Source organism: Chionomys nivalis, chromosome 7 (genome assembly GCF_950005125.1).
Source record: "Chionomys nivalis chromosome 7, mChiNiv1.1, whole genome shotgun sequence".
NCBI classification, from domain to species: Eukaryota; Metazoa; Chordata; class Mammalia; order Rodentia; family Cricetidae; genus Chionomys; species Chionomys nivalis.
In genome coordinates this window covers 77083475-77102631 of record NC_080092.1, presented here as the reverse complement: position 1 = coordinate 77102631, position 19157 = coordinate 77083475, and the positions used below count along the sequence as shown (strand labels likewise).

The 19157-nt window shown below is 49.8% G+C and overlaps 1 protein-coding gene across 1 annotated transcript; it reads left to right on the top strand.

Moving 5' to 3' along the window:
• Nucleotides 1-312: 312 nt before the first annotated feature.
• Nucleotides 313-17574, top strand: Tbx21 (T-box transcription factor 21). Its single transcript, XM_057776119.1, has 6 exons — nt 313-800; nt 13855-14009; nt 14320-14441; nt 15913-16071; nt 16189-16250; nt 16439-17574. Exons 1-6 carry the CDS (start codon nt 313-315, stop codon nt 17055-17057), a joined length of 1605 nt encoding a protein of 534 aa, XP_057632102.1. The 3' UTR covers nt 17058-17574.
• Nucleotides 17575-19157: the final 1583 nt, after the last annotated feature.

Below are 19157 nucleotides of genomic sequence, written 5' to 3'. Positions count from 1 at the left end.
AAAGCGAATTCGCGCTGTATTAGCCACGAGGGGGCGGGGCGAGGCGGGGCGGGGCCGAAGTGGCGGGGTGAGGGGACCCAAGGAGCTTCATAAAGCCACAGCAAAGGCCGCCGCGCCGCTAGTGACAGCGGCCCGCTGGAGAGGGAGCCCCGGAGCAGCTGCGCGCCTCCCCAACGCGCGCTCAGGGGCCAGACGTCCCAACCCCAGCTCGGGTGGTGTTCCACTTTTCCCCGGACCCCGCCCCCGTCTCCCCTGCCCCCACGACCCGCGGGCCTCCTCGACGGCTGCGGGAAGGCGCCCAGCCCGCTGCGGATGGGCATCGTGGAGCCGGGCTGCGGAGACATGCTGACCGGCACCGAGCTGATGCCGAGTGACGAGGGCCGGGGGCCCGGAGCGGACCAGCAGCATCGCTTCTTCTATCCGGAGCCGGGCACACAGGACCTGACCGATCGCCGTGCAGGTGGCAGCCTAGGGACGCCCTACTCTGGGGGCGCCCTGGTGCCTGCCGCGCCGGGCCGCTTCCTCGGCTCCTACGCCTACCCGCCCCGGGCCCAGGCGGCCGGCTTCCCCGGGCCGAGCGAGCCCTTCCCGCCGCCCGCGGGTGCCGAGGGCTACCAGCCAGGGGATGGCTACGCTGCCCCGGATCCGCGCGCCGGGCTCTACCCAGGGCCGCGCGAGGACTATGCATTGCCCGCGGGGCTGGAAGTGTCGGGAAAGCTGAGAGTCGCGCTCAGCAACCACCTGTTGTGGTCCAAGTTCAACCAGCACCAGACAGAGATGATCATCACTAAGCAAGGACGGTGAGTGTGGCGCGCGCCGAGCGCTGCGAGCTCGCAGGGCGGAGCCGGCGACGGTCTGGCCTCGGTGGCCCGCCGGAACAAGGACTTTCCTCTTTGGTTTTTTGTTTTCTTTCTTTCTTTCTTTCTTTCTTTCTTTCTTTCTTTCTTTCTTTCTTTCTTTCTTTCTTTCTTTCTTTCTTTCTTTCTTTCTTTCTTTCTTTCTTTCTTTCAAATTCTGAAGCTGCACGTTGCTGAGTCTTGTCTTCGTGCTGCAGTCTGAGCTTCAGTCTTAGGAGACAGGGAAGCAGGATAGCAGGGAGGACACCGCAAGCTCTGTAGAGCCGCGGATGCCTAGGCTATGTCACGCCAACAGTCAGAGATCAAAAAAGGACAGAGATGATGGTGTGGGCGCAGTTAGAAGTTACTTTGGTGCAGAGGAAAGGGTGACTCTCGCTTCACCAAGAGTTGGCCGGAGGGTCCTAGCCTTGTTCCTTGCCTCAGTCTGGGGTCAGAGCCGGGTTAGAGTATATTCTGGGCCTGGCAGAAGCTGACCCTCTCTCAGTCCCTGTGTATGGGAAACTGAAGTGTTGGGGCAGAATCTTTTGGGATCTCAGCGTCCCTGCCTTTACTGTTGCCACGCTCAGGGTAGCTTTGGTGTATGGGGGTGGCGGGACAGACTGGGATTTGGTGACATGGAGAAGCGGTCGCCAAGTTTCTTTTCCGGTCTTACTTTGATATCATATGTCTGGGGGGAGAGAGAGAGAGGGAGAGATGTGTGTGTGTGTGTGTGTGCTGTGTAGAGGTGAGGGACAGTAAAACTAATGAAGATAAAAATGCCCAGTGCCTGAACAGGCCTAGCTCAGAATCAGACCCAGCTGGTGTCCAGTCCCGAACTGTGCCTTTGAGGCTGGTCCCTAAAAATGTGCCCACTTCCTTACCCAGCTATTTACCCAGCTAGTCACCAGTCCAGCCTGCTAGAAGATGGAGGACTCCTCTGGGCTGTTGCATTAGTGATAGCCTGCTGCTTCCGGATGGAGGATGGAGTCTCTTTGCTGAAGAAAGAAAGAGAAACTTGCAGTTTGTGAGGGGTCATTTAGTATGCAAACCCCCCCCCCCCCCCCCCCCGTGAATCCCCTTGTGTTTTAGGAGAAGAGGCACCTGCCCTTCTCAGTGGGGAGTGGCCAGGACTCTGTGGATTTTGAGTTAGGATGTGAGGTGTCGAGATGGAGACTCGGGAGGTAAAGGAGAGATTGCAAAGGTGGGGGTTCTATGAGGAGAGACAGAAATCCTTGCTGGGTCCCAAGGTGGCATTACTAGAGGATCTTCCCTCCAGATGATGTCTGTGGCGGGTGGAGGGACCTAGCTGCCAACTCCAACTGGTTTTGAGCTGCTGAATCGTTCTTCCCCACTGGGATGAGCTGAGGATAAACCTTGGCCCACCCCTCATCTCCAAAGCCTTCTGAGGATTCTCTGCTCCACCAGCCTCTCTCTGGATGGCTCCAGGTACTGGCCAGGTTTCTAGAGTGTATGAACCAGAAGGAATAGACACTCCTGTCTAGTACTGCACAGACAGGGAAACAAGACCAGAGACTGCCAGGGACTCTTCTGAGGTACCACAGCCGGCAGAGCTGGGCCAGGGCTCAGACGGTACCTGTCTACTCTTTCTCTGCTCTCCACAGCCACCTACACTGTCTGAGGGCCTTTCGTGGTGGCTCCTGGGTGCTTTCCCTTCTATTATTTCACAGTGGGTTAGGTAGGCCAGGCATTCTCCCCGTTTCATATTCACGCACACTGAGTCGTGGGGATAACCAGTGGCTTACACTCTGTCAATAACGGTCTAGGTGGGGCCTCTAACTCTGTGCTTTGTGGTGTGCCAGGAGCGGGAGGGAGCCTCTCATCCTGTGGCCTGGTCAGGTCTTCTCACTGCCCCTGCCAGGCCTCAGCTCCTGCAGTCTGATGGGACGGGGCAGTTGGCATCAGCCAGAACATCAGTGATGGCTGGGCTGGGGCCTGTCTGTCTGTGGGCTGTTAGGGGAGGCATTTGGAGGGGTACACGCCAACAGAAACACTGGACTCCCACAGCCTCCTCTCCTGCGTGTTCCTGCTGCAGAATTTTCACTTGACCTCTTCGTCACCTCCCTTTTGGATGTCTTCCTTTCCTTTCTCTCGTTTTAGTGCTGCGACTGGAATCCGGAGCCTAGAGTTCAGTAGACGCATTTCTTAGGACGGCTGTGGTCTGCACATATGGTGATACCCATACCTGGAAACTAGTCTGTGCTACACAGTGAGGGTTTTTGTTTGTTGTTTGTTTGTTTTTTAATTTCTTTCTTCCTCTCTCTCTGCTGTGTAGCAAAAAGGCTTCCTTTGAACTCCAGATCTTTTTACCTCTGCCTCCCCAGTGCTGGTATTATGGGTGTGTGCCACCCTGTCTGGTTGACAGGCTGTCTCAAAGAACCAAAATTGATTTACTTTTCTTTCAGTGCTGAAAGTTTAACCCAGGGCCTTGTGTGTGTTCTGCAGCACAGTTCACCACCGAGGCACATCCCCAACCAACTGCTTCTCATGACAAATCTTACTATATAAAAGTAGAAAGCTGGGCGTGGTGGCGCACGCCTTTAATCCCTGAATTCTGTGAACTCTGTGAGTTCGAGACCGGAATGGTCTACAATCAAGTTCCAGGAAAGGCAGTACTGTTACACTGAGAAAACCTATCTCAAAAACAAAACAAAATTTTAAAAAAATTAAATTAAATTATATATAGTGGGCTTAGCTTCAAAAATCTTCAGTATTGGGCTGGTCTTTTTCTTTGTTGCTGTGATTTTTGTTTTTGTTTGATTGGATTTTGAGAGGTCTCACTGTATTGGCTCAGCTGGCCTGGACTCACTCCGTAGACCAGGCTGGCCTAGAACTGTTGCCATTAACAGCATGCACCATGTTGTGGTTATTTTGAGCTATAATCTTGCCGTGCAATGAAAATTAGCCTGAAATTGGTGATCTTCCTGCTTCGAATCTTTATGTTCCTCTAAAAGTGGATTTTTGTTGATTGGTTAAGACAAGGTCTTACTTCATGTAACCCACGTTGGCCTGGAATTCTCAACCCACCGGATTCAGCTTCTCAAATGTTGAGATTAGAAGTGTGTGCTGAAACCATGCTTGGTTTGAAAATGGAATTTAAGCCGCCGGTGGTGGCACACGCCTTTAATCCCAGCACTCGGGAGGAAGAGGCGGGTGGATCTCTGTGAGTTTGGGGCTAGCCTGGTCTACAGAGCGAGTTCCAGGCTCCAAACCTACATAGAGGAACTCTGTCTTGAAAAAAGAAAAAAAAAAAAAAAGAAAGGAAGGAAGGAAGAAAGAAAGAAAGAAAGAAAGAGAAAATGGAACTTAAAAAAAATGGTTGCCAAAATGCATTAACGGGAAAAGACACTGACTGTCAAGTTTGATTCCCAGGACCCACATGATTGAAGGAGAGAACTTTCTCACACAAGTTGTCATCTATCTCCAGACATGCACCGTGGCACATGGGTACTGTCTACCACCATCTGCAAAAAGAGAAGAAGAAAGAGAGAGAAAGAGAGAGAGAGAGAGAGAGAGAGAGAGAGAGAGAGAGAGAGAGAGCGAGCAGGACTGGAGAGACGGTTTAAAGCGTGAAGTGCTGGTGAAGCATGAGGACCCAAGTTTGAGCCCCAGAACCCATGCTAAAAACGTTAGCTAGGCATTGTGGCACATGCCTTTAATCTAGACACTTGGGAGGCAGAGGCAGGAGGGTGGATCTCTGATTTTTGAAGCCAGGTCTACATAGTAAGTTCTAGGACAGCCAAGACTAACCGGAGAAATCCTGTCTCAAGAAACAGAAACAATAACAAAAAAGAAAATAAAATTAGCCAATCAGCCAGGTGATGGTGGCACACGCCTTTAATCCTAGCACTTTTGAGGCAGAGGCAGGCAGATCTCTGTGAACTCGAGGCTAGCCTGGTCTACAGAGTGAGTTACAGGACAACCACAGGTAACCAAAGAAGCTCTCCCTGTTATGAAAAAAATAAAAACCAGACAAACAAACACCACCACCACCCAAAAAAACCTAGCCAGTTAGCCAGGTGTGGTGGTGTTTGTAATCCCTGGGGCTTGCTGGCCAGTCGCCTAGACTAATCAGAGAGGTTTAGGGCAGTGAAAAACCCTGTGTTGAAATAAATAAGAAGGAGCCAGGCATGGTGGCGCATGTCTTTAATCCCGACATTCTAGAGGCATAGGCAGGCTGTTCTCTGTGAGTTCAAGGCCAGCTGGTCTACAAACCAAAGAGGTGGTGGTGCACACCTTTAATTCCAGCAATAGAGAGGAATTTAATGCAGGATGAAACAGAAACTCGCTCTCTTTTCAGTCTAAAGATTTCATAGAGGCAAGAGCTCTCTAGTGGTTGGCTGCTTTGCTTCTCTGATCCTTCAGCTTGAACCCTAATATCTGTCTCTGGGTTTTTATTATTCGTGCTACAATTCTGTGAGTTCGAGGCCAGCCTGCTCTACAAATCAAGTTCCAGGACAGCCAGGGCTACACAGAGAAACCCGGTCTTGAAAAACAAAAAAAACAAAACGACAAAAACAAAGAGAAAAGAAAGAAAAAGTAAATAAATGACTGAATGTCAGGGCCTGAAGAACGACACCTTAGATTGTCCTCTGACTTCTACACGGACATGCACATATACACATACATGTGCACACACACACACACACAAACAAATAATAAAAAAAAATACCATCAGCAAACCTGAAAAAGAAATCCCTAAATGCCTTTGAGTGTTTCCTAAGAGTCTGCTTGCATCTCCTAAGGCCACATTGCATGACATGGAGTCCCTGTGGGATGGGGGCAGTGGCTTCTCATCATTTGCTCTGATGCCTCCTCTTGAGTCAGGACCCAGGGGCTCCATCCAGGGAAGGAGAGAGGACACACCACGGTCAAAACTCAGCCCTACCAAACCCCACAGCCTCTGTGTCTTCTCAGCTTGAGCTCCGGTGATCTGGCAGCTCCAGGGCTGTTTCCTCTTGCTGTCGAGTTTGGGGCCCAGAGCAGCTTCCTTTCTGTCCTCCCCCTTTGGCAGGCTGGCCTGTCCTTCTGTGGGTTCCAATGACCTGCAAGTCACTACCCTATCACCCACAGACCTTCTTTCTTTTTGAAAAATTCTTCCATCTCAGACCTGCCCACAGCCCTTCAGCCCTTCGTCCTGGCTGGGCTGACTCACTCTGTCCTTGGTCCTTCCTCTCCCACCCACCCAGACTCACCTACTGCTGTGGATCAGTAGCGGTGAGGCTTTTGAGTGCGCTGACTGAGGAATGAGACTCAGGTGGGGCTCAGAGAGGGAAACCGAGAATAAGAAGTGTCTGGAGTGGGCAGAGAGATAGCTCAGGGGTAGCGGAGCTTCCCGCCAATCCTGAGGCCCTGAGTTCAGATCCCTGGACCTACACGGAAGGAGAGCACTGACTCCTGCAAGTTGTCCTCTGACCTCTACGTGCTCATGCGCACCCACAGACGAACACAAACCTACAAATTAAAAGTAATAAAATGTGATGTTTTTCTTTCTTCATCTTCTTTTTTTCCTTTCTTTCTTTCTTTCTTTCTTTCTTTCTTTCTTTCTTTCTTTCTTTCTTTCTTTCTTTCTTTCTTTTTCGTTTTTCAAGACAGGGTTTCTCTGTGTAACAGCCCTAGCTGTCCTGGAACTAGCTGTTGTAGACCAGGCTGGCTTGAACTCAGAGACCTGTCTGTCTTTGCCTCCTGAGTACTGGTACTAGAGGCGTGTGCCACCACTGCTAACTGTAATATTTAAAAATAAAAAATAAGCCTGGTGGTGGTGGCGCACACCTTTAATCCCAGCACTCGGGAGGCAGAGGCAGGCGGATTTCTGTGAGTTCGAGGCCAGCCTGATCTACAACAGCTAGTTCCAGGATAGGCACCAAAACCACAGAGAAACCCTGCCTCAAAAAAACAAAATAAATAAATAAATAAATAAATAAATAAATAAATAAATAAATATAAAAAAGGAGACTCTGAGGTCCCCGTTTGTGTATTTTGGAGATGAGGCAACCTGGGAGTGCTGCGTCCCGGCCGTGCCAGAGTTCCTGTGTGCAGGGTGTGCTGTGAATGGGTCGTAAACACAAATAGTGGCAGACTGCAGATAGCCTCAGCAGGGAGGAGAGGCCGGGTCTCCGTGGGCGTGTGGGTGGATATTAATTGCTGGTAATCCCCACTTTTCTGAGTATGATTGGTTGATTATTATAATTAAGATCATTTTGGGGAGAGCTGTTAAGTAGCTCAGTTGGTAAGTACATGTGTTTCTGTGAAGCTAGGGTGGCGGCGAGAGCAGTTTTGGCTTAGTGTGAGGCAGTGACATCACCACCGTTATTTTCCTTTCTCGTATTCCCAACTCTCACAACTTTTAATGGATGTTTTCACTTATTATTTTATTTTTTAAATTTTATTTTAATTTTTAATGTGTGTTTGTGTGTGTGTCTGTAGACTATGCGTGTGAGGAACCTATGGAGGTTGGCAGTCAGAGCTCCTGGAACTGGAATTACAGGCCGTTATGAGCTCATGCAGGTACCCTGGTACCCCGTAAAAGCAGAAAGTATCCTTAACCTTAATCTCTCCAAACTTTTACTTCTATTATTATTTACTTATTTGGTTTTTTTGTTTGTTTGTTTGTTTGTTTGTTTTTGAATTTTCAAGATAAGGTTTCTCCGTAGCTTTTGGTTCCTGTCCTGGAACTAGCTCTTGTAGACCAGGCTGGCCTCGAACTCCCAGAGATCCGCCTGCCTCTGCCTCCCGAGTGCTGGGATTAAAGGCGTGCGCCACCACCGCCCGGCTATTTATTTGGTTTTTGAGACAGGGTTTCTCTGTGTAACAACTTTGGCTGTCCTGGAACTCACTCTATAGATGAGGCTGGCCTCAAACTCACAGACCGCCTGCCTCTGCCTTCTGTGTGTTGGGATAAAGGCGTGCACCACCACCTGGCTTTATTTTATTTTTGAGAGAGAGGTTTACTCTGTAGTTATCTTGGAGCTGTCTGTGTCCAGGCTGCCTGGCCCTTGAACATGTACACTGCCTTCCTTGGCCTCCTCAGTGCTGGCACGTAGGTTCTTTTTGTCATTTAGATTTATTTTATGTATGTGCACGAGTGTTTTCCTCACATGTATGTGTGTCTATGCACCATGTGCATGGCTGGTACCCTCAAAGATTGGAAGAGGATGTTGAAATTGGAGATACAGATAGTTGTGAGCCATCGTGTGGGTGCTAGGAATTGAACTCAGCTCTTCTGCAAGACCAAGTGCTTTTAACTGCTGAGTCATTTCTCCAGGCCCTGAGTTTTTGTTCTTGATGGTGCTATATTGAACCCAGAGTCTCATGAGTGCTAGGCAGGCACTCTTATACTAAGTCACATTCCAGATCAACTTTTCAGATCTTAAAACAAACAAAACACTTATTTTAAGATCTGGGCATGCCCATGGTGCAAATATGTGATCCTACAATCACAGCACTCAGACACAGGAAGATCACAAGTTCAAAGCTACCCTGGGCTACATATTAAGACCCTTTCTCAAAAATAAATAAATAATAAATAGAATAGTTTGCCGTTATAACAAAATGTTCACGAAATGAATGATATCAAGCTAGCAAAATGACTCAGTGGATAAAGCTGCTTGCTACCAAGGCTGAGGACCCGAGTTCAATACCTGAAACCCACAAATGGTAGAAAGAGAGAACCAGTTCCCACAAGCCATTCTCCCCAGTGTGCCAAGCCCTCTCCAATAAATAAGTTAAAAAATATTTTTACCTTCCAATGCTGAGGCAGCTCTTGGGAAACTGTTCTCCCCAACACAATTACTGACGTCATCTCAGGAAATACTTTGTAAATGTCTTTTTTTTTTTTTTTTTTGGTTTTTCGAGACAGGGTTTCTCTGTGGTTTTGGAGCCTTTCCTGGAACTAGCTCTTGTAGACCAGGCTGGTCTCGAACTCACAGAGACCCGCCTGCCTCTGCCTCCCAAGTGCTGGAATTAAAGGCGTGCGCCACCACCGCCCGGCTTTTTGTAAATGTCTTATGCTTACACAATTCACAGTGCTCTCAGGCGTCTTGGCTTCTTCCTCCTCCTCCCACGTCTGGACTCGTGGACTAGGATTCACAGAATCACTTGCAGGTGGCTACACAGAAGTGCAGAGCTGGGGCCAGAGAGGCGGCTCCGCGGTTAAGAGCACTAGTTGTTTCTTCCAGAAGACCCGGGTTCAATTCCCAGCCTCCACATGGCAGCTCACACTTGTGTCTGTAACTCCAGTGCCAGGGGATCTGACACCCTCACACAGACATATATACAGGGAAAACACCAATGCACTTAAAATAAAAACAGATTATTGAAAAAAAAAAAGGAATACAGAACTGTTACCTGCTTCAAGAAAGACGCAGTCAGTCAGCCCTACAGAAAGTCGGGCAATGTGTGAAACAAGTCACCGTTTGTTTCTGGGAACAGGGTCTCACTGTGTAGCCTTGACTGGCCTGGAACTCACTATGTGCCCAGCCATGTCCCATGACCCTTCAAACCATCCCTAGATGAGTTAGCCCTTGGGGAAGCACAGAGTTATAGGGTCATGACTCTGTCCCCTGAAAGGGGTGTGGTAGGTAGCTTCACAGAGGGGAGTGTGGTACCAGGTCCATTTCCACTACTGTTTTCTTCCCAGCAAATTGACATGTAAATCAGGGAGTTATTTTGGGGTTCTACCGGTAATCATAGCCGTGTGTGTGTGTGTGTGTGTGTGTGTGTGTGTGTGGTATAGTTACATGTATAGCTGTGTACATGTGTGTTGAGGCCGTTGGTTAACCTAGCAGGTCCTTTCTCAGACATCATCCTCTCTCTCTCTCCCTCCCTCCCTCCTTCTCTCCCCCTCCCTTCTTTTTTTTTCATTTATTTATTTATTTATTTATTTATTTATTTATTTATTTATTTTTTGAGACAGGGTTTCTCTGTAGCTTTGGAGCCTCTCCTGGAACTAGCTCTTGTAGCCCAGGCTGGCCTCGAACTCATAGATCCACCTGCCTCTGCCTCCCGAGTGCTGGGATTAAAGGCATGCTGCGCCACCCCCGCCAGGCTCACCCTCCATTCTTTTCTTCCTCCCTCCCTTACATTCCTTTCTTGAAAAGAATTTCTCTTTGTAGCCCTGGCTGTCCTGGAACTCACTCTGTAGACCAGGCTGGCCTCAAATTCACAGGGAGATTTGCCTGCCTCTGCCTCCTGAGTGCTGAGATTAAAGCTGTGTGCCACCCAAGTCTGACATATACGTATGTGTGTGTGTGTGTGTGTGTATGTATATATATATATATATATAACATATTATGTGTACAACTGTTACGTCAGCATGTATGAATGTGTACTTCATGCATGCCTAATGCTTGCTGAGGCCAACAAGAGAGTATTGGATCCCTTGAAACTGGTTGTGGGCCATCATGTGGGTGCTAAAAATTAAAGCCAGGTTGTCTAGTGCTCTTACCTGATGAGTCATCCCTCCAGGTCCCCCACCCCTTTTAAGACAGGGTCTTTCTATAATAGAACTGTGTGTCTTAGCGCTCCATATGTAGACCAGACTGGCCTCAGACTCACAAACATGCACCTGCCTTTGCCTTCCAAGTGCTAAGATTAAAGTCAAGTGCCAAGCCAGGCATCACAGTAGAATTTGTGAGCCTGAGGCCAGCCCGGTCTACAGAGTGAGTTCTAGGACAGCCAGAGCTACACAGAGAAACTCTGTTTCAATAAAATAAAATAAAAATAAGTCTATCACACTCTGCTCCCTATTTTTTTTAATTAGTTAATTATTTTTTGAGACAGGCTGTTTTGTAAAGGCTGTTCTCTTTATTTACGTGTATGTGTGCTTTCCTGAGTTTATGTACCATTTGCACGTAGACTGGGGCTGTTGAACGCCTAGGAACCACAGTGGCAAACACTTGTGGGCTGCCCGATGTGGTGCTGGGAACCAAACCTGCATCCTCTGGAAGAGCAGGAAGTGCTCTTCACCACCTGAGCCATCTCTGCAGCTCAGAAACTATGATCTGACCGGGCAGTGGTGGCACACACCTTTAATCCCAGCACTCGGGAGGCAGAGGCAGGCAGATTTCTGTGAGTCTGAGATCAGCCTGGTCTATAGAGTGAGTTCCAGGACAGGCTCCAAAGCTACAGAAACCTTGTCTCGAAAAATCAAAACCAAAGCAACAACAACAAAAAAAAATCCAAAAAAAAAAAAAAAAAGAAAAGAAAATATTAAACATTCTCCCCACCCAGTTTTTCTTTTTTTTAAAATTTTTTAATATTTTTATGGTTTATTTAACTTTATTTTTATGTGCATTGGTGTGAAGGTGTCAGATCCCCTGCAACTGGATCTTTAGACAGTTGTGAGCTGCCATGTGGGTGCTGGGAATTGAACCCGGATCCTCTGGAAGAGCAGTCAGTACTCTTAACCACTGAGCCATCTCTCCAGCCCCCCCCACCCAGTTTTTCAATACTTACTTCTTGGGCTAGGGATGTAGCTAACCTGATAGAATTCTTGTCTAGAATTCACTGTCTTGGAATGGATTCCTAGCGCTACACAAACTGGGTATAATGGTGCACACCTGTAATCCCAGCACTTTGGAGGCTGAAGCAGGTAGACCAGAAGTTCAAAGTCATCCTTAGCTATACTGTGAGTTCAAGGCTAGTCTGGTAGATAGGTTTCTTACCCGAGAGACCTGTGCTTTCCTATCCTACAAGGCCCCCTGGGAGGAGGGATGTGGGAGTGGAAGGGACATCCAATGAGGATTTGCCTCTGCGGTTCCTACAATGTCACTCTCCTTGCCGGGGCGTGAAGGAAGAGCTCAGTTTTTGGAACTTGTGAGGGCTCTAAGGCTGCTAGTGGTGGTTGTGACCCTGAAGGCTGCTGCTAAGATGCATGGGAGAGATGGCGGTAGGAGTGGTTGGAGACAGGATGGTTGTGGTGATGGGCGACCAGTGGTGAGGCTGAAAGCAGTAGCTCTTGTGATGGCAGACAAGAAGGCGGTGGCCATAGCTGTGGCACAGCCAGTGAGTGTGGTGGTGATCGTGATGGTGGAGATGGCTGGAGTGATGGAGATGGTGGAGGTGGTGGTGTGTTGATGGTAGAGGTGGTGGCTGTACTGATGGTGGAGATTGTGGTGTGTTGATGGTGAAGGTGGTGGCTGTATTGATGGTGGTGGTGGCTGTACTGATGGTGGAGGTGGTGGCTGTATTGATGGTGGAGGTGGTGGCTGTGCTGATGGTGGAGATGGTGGCTGTATTGATGGTGGTGGTGGCTGTGCTGATGGTGGAGATGGTGGCTGTATTGATGGTGGAGGTGGTGGCTGTGCTGATGGTGGAGGTGGTGGCTGTACTGATGGTGGAGGTGGTGGTGTGTTGATGGTGGAGGTGGTGGCTGTATTGATGGTGGAGATCAGGTGACGGTCCAAGGGACAGTGGCTGTAATCATGGAGCAGCAATGGTAGCGATGATGGCTGTGGAGGTGGGGACTGTAGCAACGCTGGAGGCTGTAATGGTGAAGATGGTAAGAGCGATGTGGCTGTGGTATGGAGGTGGTGGCTGTAGTGATCATGATAATAGAGGCAGAGATGGTAGAAGTGGTGGGAAGGCCATCGCAGAAGAGAGCTTCCTCTTCTGACTCTCACTCTAGAACAATGGGGGATAATGCAGCATCCAGCCCACTCACTTTTCTTTTGCTAGGACCCAAGACTTTAAGCATAAGGACGATTAGATGCTTCTGGCCACCTAGGGTCTTAGCTGAGCTTCTGAAGGGCCAGGCATGGGGCAGACCATTCTGTAGAGCTGTAGGGCAGGGAGGGACGCTCAGGGAGCATAGCAGGAGCATGCTGCAGAATGGAGGAGTCACTATGGAGAAGGTGGGACCGAGGCATAACCCTTCTGGGAACTACCTTTGGAGCATTGGCTGGTGCCTTTGGCCCACACAGGAAGCACACGAGTGTTAGAGATGGTGGTTTCCAGATAAATATCTAGTAGCTGATCTGAGAGGAAAGCATTTTCAAAAGTCTGCAGGCTGGGATGTAGCTTTGTGGCAGAGTGCTTGGCGGGCATGCATCAAGAATCATTAGCCCTGCCAAAAGACAGGCACTGATTTGAGCATCTGCTGATTCCCGTGGTGTAACTGGGACTGCGCTGTATCCGAGCTGCCAGCACGATGGCGCTGAACAAGAGCTGGGGAGATACACAGCAGACATTGTCAGTTCCTCTACCACCTCACACAACAGCCCCAAATCGGCTCCAGCTCAGACCACAGTACAGCAGAGGAAAACAAGGGAAAGAGACTCTCAAGTACTGGATGCCTTGGCTCTTAGTAGGATATATTTAATTGTTTATGGTTTTAAATTTTATTTTATTTTTATTTTCGAGACAGGGTTTCTTGGTGTAGCCCTGGCTGTCATGGAACTTGCTCCGTAGACCAGGCTGACCTCAAACTCAGAGATTCTCCTGCCTCTGCCTCCCAAGTACTGGGATTAAAGATGTGTGCCACCATACCCAGCTAGCACAATTTATTTTTTTAAAAAAAGATTTATTTTTAATCTGTGTGTGTTCCTCTGTGTGTATGTGTGAACCTGAATGTGCCTCTGTGTGTGTGTCTGTGTGTGCACTTCTGTGTGTGAGAGAGCCTGCATGTGCCTCTGCATGTATGAGAGCCTGTGTGTACCTCCGTGTGCTCCTCTGTGTGTGTCTGTGTGCCTGTGCATGCAGGCATCTGTGGAGGCCAGAGACCTTGGGTCACCTTGGGGCTGGAGTTACAGGCCACTGTAAGCCACCTGATGTGGATGCTGAGACCTGAACTCAGACTCTCAGGCGTAGCAGTGCGTGCTCTTACCTGCTGTGCCATTTCTCCAGCCCTACGAATTAATTTGCAGTTACATCTACAACCCAGCTTGTGGTACGCTTGCCAGTGGCTCTTGGGAATAGGTGGAGGCTGGCTGCAGCACACCGCGAGCACACAGGTGACTGACCACTGCCCTAATGGACCGTGCGGCTTCTCTGTTCTCCGCAGGCGAATGTTCCCATTCCTCTCTTTCACTGTGGCTGGACTGGAGCCCACAAGCCATTACAGGATGTTTGTGGATGTGGTCTTGGTAGATCAGCACCATTGGCGGTACCAGAGTGGCAAGTGGGTGCAGTGTGGAAAGGCAGAAGGCAGCATGCCAGGTACGACCCCCTTTCCGAGAGGTGGGCATGCTTTGTCTCCTAGACTGGCGCCCCCTGGTGGATTGTTCAAGCTCTTGCCCCGATGTGAAAGTTTGAGTTCTGTATCCTATGCGCCACCTCAACCTTCCTTTGTCACCTTTTCTCCAATTCTGCAGAGGTCACTCAGCTCAATCCTTTGACCTCATTTGCCCCGTCCAACCTGCCTGTCCTCTCCCCTGCATCTTCCTTACGTTCCTCTCAGAATAGGCAAAACCCCACATCTCTAGGGTCTGTTCAAGGGCTACTTGGCAATAAGGTTAACTGTTCACAGGAAACCGTTTATACGTCCACCCAGACTCCCCCAACACCGGAGCCCACTGGATGCGCCAGGAAGTTTCATTTGGAAAACTAAAACTCACCAACAACAAGGGGGCGTCCAACAATGTGACCCAGGTAGGACAGTCAGCCCTACCTCCTGCTGCGTCTGAGACCTTCTCCCCTGACACTACCTAAAAACCCCTCTGCACTGTTGGGGTCCCCTCCTCTCCACTCTGCTCTCCTCCCCTCTCCTCCCTGCATAGCCAAGGATAACCTTGACCTTCTGCCCCAGCTCCTGAGTGCTGAGATTTCAGTCACGGACCACCATGCCTGGTTTATGTGGTTCTGGATATTGCACCCAGGGAGGGGTTGCATGCTAACCAAGCATCCTATTAATTGAGCTACTTTATGCCCCAGCCCCTTGACTTCCTCTCTGAACTCTTTGCTGCCCACCTTGAGAAGACAATGAAGTGGGAGAAGGCTGGTTCTCTGGCAGGGCTCACTCTCAGGCCAGCATAGGTCAAACCAGCCTGGAGGCTTTTTCACTAGGTCGTGATTTGTAACCTTGTTGGGTTCCAGTGTCCCAGGGAATGGATACAAAGTATCCTCACATTGAACAATTGAGTTTTTTTTGTTTTGTTTCATTTAACACATTTATTTATTTGGTTGTGGGGGTGCACACGCACTGTTGTGTTTGTGATAATCTGAGGACAACTTGGCTGGAGTTGGTTCTGTTCTTCCATCACATGGATCCCAGGGATCAAACTCAGGTTACCAAACTTGGCAGCAAGACCCTTTGCCTGCCAAGCCGTCTCCACAGCTCCAATTCGGGTTTTGTTTTTGTTTTTCCTGAGACAGGGTTTCTGTGTATAGCCCTGTTTGTCCTGGAACTCTCTCTGTAGACCAGGTTGGCCTTGAACTCAGAGATCCGCCTGCCTCTGCCTCTTGAGTGCTGGAATTAAAGGCGTGCGTCACCACTGCCCGACATGCAATCCTGGTTTTTAAAACCTTAGCTGGGGTCAGTTGGTAAAGCATTTGCCTTGCAAAAACAAGGACCAGAGTCTCATCCCAAGAACCTATCCACGTTAAACAAAAAAAGAAAAGCTGGCTATAATGATATGACCCAGTGATTTTAGCAATGGGGAGGCAGAAATGGGTGGGTCCCCAGAACTCACTGACCTCCTTGGTGAGTTCCAAGCCAGCGAGAGACCCTGTCTCAAAAAAGTGGATGGTGCCTGAGGTTGTTCCCTGGCCTCCAGCTATGCTGGCGCACACACAAACACACAGGCACCCACGTGCACATATGACCTCTATGCTAATACCTTGATCTCACTGATGTGGAGGATCAGGAAGGATTCTACATGATTTCACAAGATTTCATAAGAGGCAACACTAGGTGCCCACAAAGAGAGACTGGAAGGCTTAAGAGAAGTTGCATGGTGGCAGGATGGTGACGGCACGAGATGTCCTCAAGGATTCTTCCTAGTCCCACTGTAGGACTGGTTGTCACTGGTGGGGGAACGGATGCAGTGATGAAACCACAGTGGGGTCAGGAGGAAACTTACAGCTCCTCGGTGACCCCGCCACCACCTTGCTCCCTCTCCAGATGATTGTCCTGCAGTCTCTGCATAAGTACCAGCCTCGGCTGCACATCGTGGAGGTGAATGATGGGGAGTCCGATGCCGGCTGCAATGCTTCTAATACACACATCTTTACTTTCCAAGAGACCCAGTTCATTGCGGTGACTGCTTACCAGAATGCCGAGGTGAGGCTTGGGGCCAAAGGGGCCTGGGGACAGGCATTTGCTAGGGCTTCTTGTTGAGGTTGGGGAGCTGGCGTCCCTGAGCCTCAGACTCAGGCAACTCTATTCCCCTTTCTCTAGATCACTCAGCTGAAAATCGACAATAACCCCTTTGCCAAAGGATTCCGGGAGAACTTTGAGTCGTAAGCGCACTGGCGGAAACTCGCCTTTGGTCTCTCTGAGATGGGACTGTGGATCAGTGGTCAACATGTCCTGTCTCTGCTTTGGGGATCTGGGGAGGGAGGCAAGCAGGCCAAGGAGGGAGAAACAGGAAGGAAGAGACATACTTGTGTCTTTTTTTCCTCATTTTCTGTTTTGCTTTGTTTTTCAGCATGTATGCATCTGTTGACACCAGTGTTCCCTCCCCACCCGGACCCAACTGTCAACTGCTCGGGGGAGACCCCTACTCACCTCTTCTATCTAACCAGTATCCTGTTCCCACCCGTTTCTACCCCGACCTTCCTGGCCAACCCAAGGATATGGTCTCACAGCCTTACTGGTTGGGGACATCTCGGGAACACAGCTATGAAGCCGAGTTTCGAGCAGTGAGCATGAAGCCCACATTCCTGCCCTCTGCCTCTGGGCCCACCATGCCCTACTACCGTGGCCAAGAAGTCCTGGCACCCGGAGCTGGCTGGCCTGTGGCCCCTCAGTACCCTCCCAAGATGAGTCCAGCTGGATGGTTCCGCCCCATGCGAACTCTGCCCATGGACCCGAGCCTGGGATCCTCAGAGGGACGGGTACCGGAGGAGCAGGGCTCCCCTTCGCTGTGGACTGATGTCACCCCTCTCCGGCAGGAGCCCAGCGACTCCGGACTAGGCGAAGGAGAGTCTAAGAGGAGGCGGATATCCCCTTATCCTTCTAGTGGCGACAGCTCCTCTCCTGCTGGGGCCCCTTCTCCTTTTGACAAGGAAACTGATGGCCAGTTTTATAACTATTTTCCCAACTGAGAAGATGTCGCTGGGTTGGAAGGCGCCAACTAATTTAGAAAACAGACACAGGACAGAGAAGCCCCGAGTCGTCCTTTCCCGGTGTAGTGATTGGTCGGGGAAGGAGAAGGGCAACAAGGATTCTGGGCTTCGCTCGTTACTTCCTGGCCCACAAGGAAATGTGACAGGAGTGTCCCCTGCCCTTTCCTCTGCCCGAACCACAGTCGTGTACCTGGTGCTGCTTCTGACCGATGGTTCCGTGGAGAATGGACTCCAGAAAGTTTGGGACCCAGAGGGACTTCATGGCTTCTGACAGAAGAGTCAGGAGAGAGGCCAGGCCTGGAGACGTAGCCCTTCTCCTGCAGAGGAACTTCGAACTGTTAGTCTCTACTCTGTGTTAATCTCTTGACCCAGAGGAAAGATTCGTGGATTTTTATAACAGCCAGCCAAACAGGAATAGGGAGAGGACTCGGGTGATTTGGGGTGGACTGGGCCCTCCTGCGAGGGGACAAGAGAGGGGGTGCAGAGGAAGGGGTCAGAGGGGCGCACATTTCAGCAAGCGAGGTCACTCTGAACTGGAGTGTACTCACGCTTTTCTCTTTTTGGTTTCTTTGGGACGGGGAGGCTATTTATTGTAGAGAGAGTGGTGTCTGGATGTGTTTCTTTGCTTTCATCACTTTCTGAAAATAAACATGGAACGGGTGCGTGTGTCCTGCTTCTGTGGCCGGTGTGGGGAGGAGGGAGCTGGCGGGGGGAGGGTGTGGGTGAGGTTTGCTGGTCCCTGGGCTCTTGTTTTGGGGGTGAACTGTTAGGATCCTAAAGTGACCTCACTTAGGGATAAACTGAGTTACAGCATGTCTTCTCCTCAGCACTCCAGCTGATCCTGTGACCCGAGAGCCCCTCAGCCTGTGTTGCCTGCTCAGCACCCTGAGCTGGGGGGAAAGCAGGGTGAGAGCAAAGTCAAGATGGGGCTGGATAGGGCAGAAACCCAGGAGAGAAAGGATTCCTGATTTATCTTTGCCTTTTAACACTTCTAGGTTTGTTCAAGTGTTGAAGGCGTAAGCAGAAACCGTGTGACGCTGCCATCCTTTGCAGGTCAGGATCAGCCACACAGGATCAGCAATTTCAAACGAACCAGGGATGGGGAAAGGGTTTGAGATTAGTGTTTGACAAGGTCCTCAGCGGGAGAGCTGTCATTGGGGAACTAGCGCCCTCTCTCTCTCTCTCTCTCTCTCTCTCTCTCTCTCCCTCTTTTCTTTTGGAGAGGGTTCAAGACAGGGTTTCTCTTTATAACAGTCCCAGTTGTCCTGGAACTCTATAGACCAGTCTGGCCTTGAACTCAGACAAACTCCCCATCCCCCCACCCCCGCCTCTGCCTCTGCCTCCCAAGGGCTGTGATTAAAGGTGTGCGTTGTCACACAGCTTCTCTCTTCCTCTTTTATTTTACTTACTTATTTTGACAGGTTCTCACATTGTAAGTCAGGGTGGCTTTGAAGCTCGTGGTGATCCTCCTGTCTCACCCTTCTGAGTGCTAGGGTGACAGTAGCCACTTGTCTTTCGAGCTGTTTCTTTTTAAAAAGAATTTGAACCAGGGAGTTAATGCGCTAACTGCACAGCCTGACCGCACAAGCCTGATGCCCTGAACCTATGTAAAAGCTGCATCTGATGGTACACACCTGTCATCCCAGTGCTCCTAGGAGATGGGGGGCAGAGACAGGAGGATGTCTTGGCAGCTCACCAGGTGACGAGCCATAGGCACGACAGGAGAACACTGGAGAAGAGACACAGAGACCCCATCCCAACAGGGCAGGAGAAAGCCAATCTCAGAAGACTGTCCTGATTTCCATTCCTACACACACACACACACACACACACACACACACACACACACAAGAGAGAATGTGTGCAAATATTTTTAGAGTTATTTTAGATTTATTTATTATGTATAGAGTGCACCAGATTCCATTATAGATGGTTGTGAGCTACCATGTGGTTGCTGGGATTTGAACTCAGGACCTCTGGAAGAGCTGCCAGTGTTTTAACCATTAGCCCACTTCTCTACCTCTAGAGCGTGAATCCTTAAGGCATTTCTCCATTATATTTTAGCTTATGCTATCGCTC